This window comes from Nelumbo nucifera, chromosome 7 (genome assembly GCF_055504915.1).
Source record: "Nelumbo nucifera cultivar China Antique chromosome 7, China Antique-T2T, whole genome shotgun sequence".
Lineage (NCBI taxonomy): Eukaryota > Viridiplantae > Streptophyta > Magnoliopsida > Proteales > Nelumbonaceae > Nelumbo > Nelumbo nucifera.
The window spans coordinates 15,107,916-15,116,917 of NC_142655.1; the positions used below are offsets into that span (position 1 = coordinate 15,107,916).

The 9,002-nt window shown below is 36.7% G+C and overlaps 1 protein-coding gene and 1 pseudogene across 1 annotated transcript; both read right to left on the bottom strand.

Annotated features, from left to right (window-relative positions):
• Positions 1 to 1,615: 1,615 nt before the first annotated feature.
• On the bottom strand, positions 1,616 to 2,161 carry LOC148790202 (secreted RxLR effector protein 161 pseudogene; annotated as a pseudogene).
• Positions 2,162 to 3,390: 1,229 nt separating this feature from the next.
• On the bottom strand, positions 3,391 to 5,527 carry LOC104607872 (uncharacterized). The gene is made up of 2 exons (XM_088892234.1): positions 4,384 to 5,527; positions 3,391 to 4,193 (listed from the first exon to the last, which is right to left on the bottom strand). The coding sequence occupies exons 1-2, from the start codon at positions 4,948 to 4,950 to the stop codon at positions 3,411 to 3,413; spliced, it is 1,350 nt and encodes a 449-aa protein (XP_088748360.1). The 5' UTR covers positions 4,951 to 5,527; the 3' UTR covers positions 3,391 to 3,410.
• Positions 5,528 to 9,002: the final 3,475 nt, after the last annotated feature.

Here is a 9,002-nt window from a genome sequence, read left to right on the forward strand (position 1 = left end):
AATTCAATAGCCACATCTCATAAAAATCTAATCAACAAAAACATTTGGCGTTTTTGTTGCCAAGGAGTAGATGGGTAAAGGTTTATTCATGTAAGTGTTTGATAACTTACATAAAGAAACAAAAGCATTTGTATAGAGGTGTAAATCGGGTCGTGCCGCCCGTGGCTCGGCACGAACTTGGCCCAGCACGACCCATATATATATTTATATATTTATATATATTTTTATGTATTATAGTTATATAATAATATAACGTATATAATATATTGATAAAATTAATACTTTTTTAATTTTATTATACTAATTTGTTTAATTATTGCATATATAAGCAATTTTATACACAAAATTCATATAAAATTAAAATTTTAAGTTTTTCGTCATTTTTTTTAAATAAATAGCTTTGGTGGGCCTAAGTTGTGGGCCGTTGAGCCAACCCCCAAATTTTTCACCTGGAGTGGGTGGTTGTGCCGGCCTAGAATGGCCTATTTTACACCTCAACATTTGTATCCTAGAAGAGACTAAAGATTGGAGCTGGAGGGCCTTTGAACAAGCTATTCAATCTTTTGCCTTAGAAAAGCCACTACAACAGACAATACCAACAAGACTTAGGGACTTACCCATGCTGGAAAGAAAGAGTGTATCCTTTTGAAGATAACATAGGAATTGGTTTAACACCTTCTCAAGAGGTGGTGCTTTCTTGGTCAAATTGGGTTCCATCTCTGTCTCTAGAAATTAGATTTACCTATCTACATGATGGCCAACTATCAATGCCACCCGAGATAGAAACTCTTTGGAAGGTTTGTTAATAGTATCTAGCTTCTCTTCCACCTCTGGAATACTGAAGAAATCTTTCATCTCATTGCCAACTTAGGTGATAGTTTGAGTAGATTTATCACAAAACAAAAGATGGCTTACAACTGTGGTTCTTCGGGATGAGAGCCAAATGCAAAGGACGATATGCAATTCCAAGGTCGATACCTATTTTGGATAGGAATGTCTAGTCTTTTCCCTTCTTACAGGTGGAGAAAATGAATGAATCTTCTTTCCCTCTCACAACTCAATGAGTCAACTCAGTTCATCTCAAACATGTGGCTTAGCTACCCCTCTCATTTTGTTAGAGGAACGGAAGTGTGGTGGTGAAAAATTAAAGGAAGAACCAAAAGAATCTGAAGAAGATAAGAGGAATATGAAAATGGAGAGAAGAAGAGAAGATGAAGAAGTTCACGTAGAGTTCTGGGTTTTCTTGTTCTTAGCTTCCTTGAACTGTCTTACCAAAATGCTTTGGATTATAAGAAATATAAAGTAGTTTCACTTTTACACTGAAGACTTTTCAGCTACCAACTCCCAAGACAACTACCATCTCGCAAGACAACCCACTTAATACAAAAGACAAAACATAAAGAAAAATTATAGAATTACCATTCTAACTTTTCAACACCCCCTCTTAATTTGTAATTTTCATTTGACATCTAAAATTCAGAAATTTTTTAGAAGCTAGGGGCTTGGTGAAGATATCAGCAACTTGATCTTCAGTCTTGATGAACTTCAATTCGATCTCTCCCTTCTCAGTTGACTCTCTAATGAAGTGGTGTCTCAGCTTAATGTGTTTTATTCTTCAATGAAAAACCAGATTTTTAGTCATTGCAATAGCTGAAGTATTGTTATAGTAGATTGTAGTTGGGCCATCTTGCAAAAATTCAAGGTCTTTCAAAAGTCTTCTAAGCCAAATCGCTTCACAAGATGCACTAGTAGCTGAAATGTATTCTGCTTCAGCTGAAGAGAGTGCTACAGTATTTTGATTCTTTGATGACCAAGAGATTATTTTACTTCCCAAAGAGAAAACATATCTAGATGTGCTTTTTCGGTCATCTATGGAACCAGCGCAATCACTACCTGAAAATCCAATCAACTTGCAGTCATTCTCACTTTCATATTTCAGCCCAAAGTTCTTGGTTCCTTTCGCATATCTAAGTATTCTCTTTGCTGATCCAAAATAAATCTTACTTGGCTTGTTCATGTATCTTGAAACAATGCTCACAACAAGAACAATATATGGCCTTATGTTGGTGAGATAAATCAAGGAACCAACAAGGCTTCTGTAGATTGATGCATCTACAAATTTTGCTCCATCCTCTTTTGACAGCTTTTTATTGATAGTCATAGGAGTAGCTAGGGGTTTACATGTTGATATATGAAACAGTTTTAACAAATCATCAACATACTTCTCTTGGGACATAAAAAATTCACCTTTTCATTTCTTCACTTCAATCCCAAGAAAGTATCTCATTAACCCCAAATCAGTCATCTCATATTCCTTAGTCATTGCTAATTTGAACTCATTCAACAATTTTGGGCTGTTACTTGTATAAATCAAATCATCAACATAAAGACAAACAAGGATGAAATCATGTATACCTTCCTTCTTTATATAGAGTGACGGCTCATTTGGACTTTTTTCAAATCCATTCTTACGGAAATATTTATCAACCTTGCTATTCCATCCCCGAGGTGCTTGCTTTAGGCCATACAAAGCTTTTCAAACCTTATAAACCTTCTCCTCATTTCCTTCTATCACCGCCATCCTCTCTGCAAGCAAGCTCCATCGCCATTTCTCTATGAACCTTCACTTCGAACCAAATCTGCTCTCTTGCTTCGAATTGAAGAACCTTCTCTTCGAACTGAATCTGAAGAAGCTCCCTCAAAAACCCTCACAATCTTCAGTTTTTTTTCTTTTTTATTGCCATGCTTGTTGGATAAACAGGAATGTTTTATGCTATTCAACTATTTGGATTTATGCTATTCAACCATTTGGATTTGTTTTCTTTGTGGTATATGGATAAACAGGAATGATTTTCGTTTGATTTGCTTTACCCAGATTCTCTGTAACATTTATCATTAACCAAATGTAGTTGGGGAGAAGAACTGACCCAGATTCATTTTCTTTGGAGTTTTTTTTTTCTTTTAATTTTGTAATTTTCTTTAATTTATCGAATATGGGGAACAACCCATCTTTAGATTCCTTGAAATATGTTGGTAGAAGACAATTGGGCAACTTCAAAACCATCTCGTTGAAACCAGTTTAATCCCATAATTGCATTTTTTTTAGGGAAAGAACTCCCTGTTCTAGTGTTTTGTGGTCACGCAGTTTGCATTATCGGGTTACTTTATTAATTATTAACTATTTTTCATAATTATTATATGTTTTAGTAATTTTTTATACGATTTTAATACTATTTTGAATTTAATAATTTTTTTTAATGAAATAGTACAAATTGAGTTCAAATGTACCAAATAATCTATTCTAGGATAAAATAGTAAGGCAAAGTATTGAGATCCTCTAAAAAATAAAAAAACATCAATGACATATATATATATGGCAAATGAGGCACAATAAAGTATTAACCCTGAAATCAGATGCTCACTCCGCCGTTCATCCTCCTCCTCTTAAACATTCCAATTAACTTTGTCGGCCCCCTTAACAGCAATGGACCAACATTGTATAATCTTCTCTTCCAGTACTTCAACAGCAATCGAACAAAGTGGCTGAAGAGGATAAGAGCCATCAACCCAAACCACCCATATACCGTCCATAACGTTATATAATAGGTGCTAATATCATCTTTTACCAATACTTTTTTCGGTAGCGGCACAACAGTGCTAAACCATTCTATAACCGCGGTCATGTACGATATGGCAAACGCATACGTGAGTGCCATTGAAGAGATGGCCACCCACATGATCACCATCAGCATCCACATAAATATCCTACTCTTCACTGGTAATCCACTTCTGAGCAATAAGATTATGCTCATAGAGGCCAACAAACCTAATGTGTTGCTTCCCAATATTACTCGGAATTCATATGGGCTTTCATCAGCTATTACAGACATTCCTGCAAACCGTATCTTCGAAACATGGTCATAATACACCAAGTCAAAATTTATATCCTTCTCGTCTTGCTGCCAAATACCAGCTGTTTCGTTGAAGTATTTGGTCTCTTGCCAGACACCACCTGGAGGGTTAACTCCCACCTGAAATCCCACGGTTGCAATCAGTGAAGCCACCACCATCAAACTGCTCTGCATATTTTCCATCCATTTTTTGTTTTCATTAGAATTTTTCCATCGCGACGCAGGTGATTGAACTGCTGGTGACGGGCCTTTATCTTGTGTAACTAAGGGCTCATCGGTTAACTATCTTAATTTCGCCATCTCTTGAAGCTCTCAGCTTGTTTTCAATATCCTTGCTGTCTATACTTGCTATTCTGCCATGCAAATATCTTACAGTCTGCGGGAAATTAACATATATAGCAAGACGAACAAGTTGATGATCAATAAAAATAAATAAAGAAGAACGAACATGATACCAACCCATATGTCATACCTCAACCTGCTTATTAGCCACTGCAATATGGAGGATAGTGTTGCCACTGTCATCTTTGGAGTTCACAAACTCATCGTCACTCACTAAGCTCAACAATAGCTCCAGCACCTCTAATCGGTCATGCTTCACACAAAGGTGTAGAATGGTCTGCCCATGATCGGCACGGACCCTAGCTGCTTCGGGTCTCACCCGAACTAGCTCTCTGAGGACATCTACTCGGCCTTTCATTGCTGCTAAATGAAGAGGGGTTTTCCCATCACGATCACGAACGGAGCAAGCATCAGCCCCAACCGATACCAACTCCTTTACGATTTCAGTATATCCTTTTGCCGATGCCAAGTGAAGGGGTGTGCGTCGTCGTGAGTCAAGCTCGAAAACAAGTTCAGGCTTAAGGCGTAGAAGCTCTCTAGTAAAATCAACATGCCCAAGAATTGCTGCTATGTGCAAAGGAGTCTCCGCCGAGCAATCCACAATCACTCTATCAAGAATGAGCTCGTCCTCTTTGATCAATCCAATCAAAGAATTTACGCTCCCTTTTAGTGATGCTTCACGAAGTCTTCTTTCCATTCTCGCGCTCGCTTAGTTGATTCTCAGTGATTAACTCACTCACGTACGAAGGAACTTTGATGTAATCTGTCTTGGATTAATAGTGATTAGAGAAGCGACAGTTGGGATCTAGAGCAGTGAACCTGGTGCACCCCAGTAGGATGGATATACACGGTAACTCAAGTTGAAGAGAAGTGGAGCCCCGCTGAAGAATCCTGCTGGATATACACAAAACATCGATCAGCCAGAGAAGAATTATCATGGTTGAAATTTTTGTTGTTCCTTGAGAGCCAAATACACCAAGCAATCACCAAAATTCTGCAAAGATATTTAGCATTTCCCCCTCCATGTTAGGGTTTAAAGAAGACATCCAGCTGCTAACCCATTTAAGAAAAGATGCTTCATTCTGAACCGAGGACCCAATACACAAATTAAATTAGAACCAAACCAGTATGAACAGAGCATGAAAAATAAAAGATAACAATGTACTATAGCCTGCATTAATACTCTGTTTGATCATCTGCATTAATTAATTAAAGTTAGAGCATGTCGAAAATGTAGTTATATTATGCCTTTGGACGTCGAAATTAATGGCAATAACTACTATGAGATTCCATCACATTAAGATGTCAGGCTGCACCCCAAACTTCCATATAGAGATTTCCAAATCAATTTTTCATAGTCATCCCACCAAGATTTGGCAACATGACATGTGACCTTGAGAAGACTCCATATTTTTTATCAATTTTGAGTAAGGCAAATCTAATTATACCCTACTGTTTACATATTATATTGTCTTAAAGTATACATAAGTTTTCTAACAAGCATCCATAAGTTTTCTAACATTTGACTAAATCTTCCCCTGCCTGTTAGTGTTCATTAATATTTCATCATAATCTGTTCATATATGACAGCACGTGACATAGAAAATTCTTTAAAACCCAGAATTATCCTTTTACAGTGGATTTTGCCATCCATTATTCTTTAAATTTCAAAATATTGTTCAACAAACTCTAAAAGAGATTTCAGCCTAGCATCAACAAATTTTGAAATTTTAACATTTATTGTTCGTCATTAAAACTCTCATCACATTTCCTATCTCTCTCTCATACACACACAGCCGTGCATATATCTTTGTACCCAGTTCTGTTTCTGGACTACCTTAAATCAGTTGTCCTTATGTTAGGTGTGGATGTTGGTCTAGGTAGAGAAGGTTTCGTTTCAACTTTTAAGGAGACACAATCTTTAGGTTGAGAAGGTTTCTTTTCAGAACTTTTAAGGAGAAGAATGAAGAGGATATAGGATTGATAGAGTTAGAAATCCCCCCTGGCCAGCCGTCTTCTTATGTTTTGTATATCAGTGAGAACAAAAAGAAATTCAAATTTCTAGGTATTCTGCGAAGACCCTGACATAATCTAATATATACCAACGATGGTGGAGGTTTCTCTGTCTTGCACTCTGCTGAAACAAAAAGAGATATGTGAGCAAAGAATGGTGAACTCTGTATTGGGATCTGAAGGGCAAAAAGTGGTGTTCGTAGTGGAACACAATCCCCATCTATATGATTGGATATTTTGGATTTGACGAATATTTCATGAAACCCAGGTGAGTAAGCCTACTATGAAATTGCCCTTATTTTACATATTTTCTTTTTCTACCCTCTTTCATTATCTTTTTGTCCTTCAAAATTTTGTTCTTTGGTAGAAGCACTATCCAGTTAAACTATCTTTTCTGTTATTTGTATCTTCAAATGCTATTTTCTAATTTCTATCTACTTGTTACTCATTTGTTCTCACTTTGTGATTTGACATATGTGAACCGACTAGTGTTGGAGATCATTGATTTATTACAAACAAGGGTTAAGATCATTTTTGTTATTATTGAGTTGTGATTTTATTTTATTTTATTTTATTTTGTTCTTATCTATGAGAGATTAGGTTTGGTGGTCTTGGATTGGGATCCATGTTGAGTGTCATGGGTCCGAGGCAGTAGGTTTGGCAAGCTTATTCAAATGTTACATTTTGAAAATTAAAGAAGAATGATGAGTAAAATAGTCTTCTCCATCTCTCAATTAACAGGTGCTAATAAAAAAGAGAATTTAGTCAAATGTTAGAAAACTTAAGGGTACTTTAAATCAATTTCTAAATAGTAGGGGTGAGTAAGTTAATTTCCTAAAACTTAGGGGTATTTTAAGAAATTTTCCCTTTCCAATATAATTTTGCATATATTGTTAAAATCTCTCCAAAAGTTTTTGACCGTTGCTGAAACTATGCCCTTAGTTCTAACTAATGTATCATACATATCTTTGTTACAAATAAAAGAACATTTATTTCATGTGACATCGGGTTGTTTTGATAAATCCCGCTCATATTAGTATTTTGTATGAAACCATATAGTCATTATAATATGAACTTAAGTTATCACAACTAATAGATAGACTTATCCTAACAAGATTGTCATTCTCACACTACCAAAGGTAGTGGAGCAATGAGTCTCAATTATTTAGATTGTAACAAAATGTGTGAGTACAAGTGTTTACGAGAAACATTGAACTAGACCAAACCTAGTTTGTTCTTGAGCTTTGTGACAAGCGGAATAATTGGGTGTTGCTTTTAATCCATAAATTTAATATTAATATAAGATTGAATATCAAATTTTTCTATCATTGATATGCGAATGAGTAAGACCTTTTGGGGTCAAATACCTAGGTATGTTAGGATATTTAAGGATGATATGTCAATTGATGATGATCAATGTCATAAGATTTGCTATTATGTTAAGACATAGAGAATACTTTGTACAACTCTCTAAATTTTTAAATCTGCTAGTTATAGGATTATATGCATCCTTAATAAAGGATCCATTGGTGTTGGAGTTGGACATCATGTCATAAAGATAATTAGAGAAAAATTCCTTTCCCTAATGTAATGTCAAGTATTATTAGTAGAGAGATTAATTACAAGTAATAAATTGGTTTTTATTGACTTAATTCTTATATAATGGGTTAAACCAATAGATTTAGGCCTATATGATGGGTCCTAAGTGTTTTAAGTATTTAGACACTTAATGGGCCTAGTACTTAAGCCTGATCGAATTAAAACATTAAGGGACCGGACCCATTAGCTTATGTGAAGCATTCTCTCATTAAGTTATGGGTTCCATGTCATATAAGATGGAGTCTACCATTTAGAAAATGTTATTTCCTTAATTATTAAGGTGCTAATGATCAGTTCAAGGTCTCATATAAACATCGTAGTCAAACTGTCAACTAGATAGTCTAATATGATTAGGATTTGACTAGTTTCACTAGAAAAAAAGATTCTAGTAGTTTTTGGGCTGGATTAAGAGGGAGATTCTCATCAACTTAATCCTAATTATATTACGAATCATATATAGACATGGAGGGGACTCTAGTGGCCCTCTATGGTTTATAAATAAAGTACAATATGTGGGAATCGAACTATGCTAGTTCTCCTTCACATTGTTCTATCCTTATGAGACAAATTTTTCTGTTAGGATGATGTTGCACGATTTGGGCACTCCTAGCTAGCTGTGACCTGGTTTCTGACTAGAACGAATGACACCTGAGAGGAAGGAAAAAGTGAAGGGTTTCTGGGGAGTTGTCCCGGTGGGAACACTCCAATGGCTAAGTTAGAACTGGAGGAAATCTCAAAGAGAATAAAGAGTAAGAGTGCTCAAAGTGCTTAAGCTTCAATACCTTTTCTCTGTGTGGGTTTGGGTTCTTTTATGTTGGAGTTTGGTCATACCTGGCATAACCGCCATCGTCCTTGCCATTACTGCCAGGGCAGGTGTGGCAGGCGCAGGTTGCCGCCACAAACTGCCATTGCCAGGTACGGGCGTGACAGACGTGTCATGCCTTCCAGAGGAGGCAAACAGAACGCCGCCTAGCAGGCAGAACGCCACCTGGCGAGGGATCAAAGCCCTGCCACTGGGTTCGGTGGGTACGGATGTTAGACAGGGCTCCCCATAGCCTACCGAGCTACTGCGCACCGAACTGTCTGGGGCAGGTTTGTCCCAGTACCGAGGTGCTAAGGTGCCTGCACTGGGGGGAG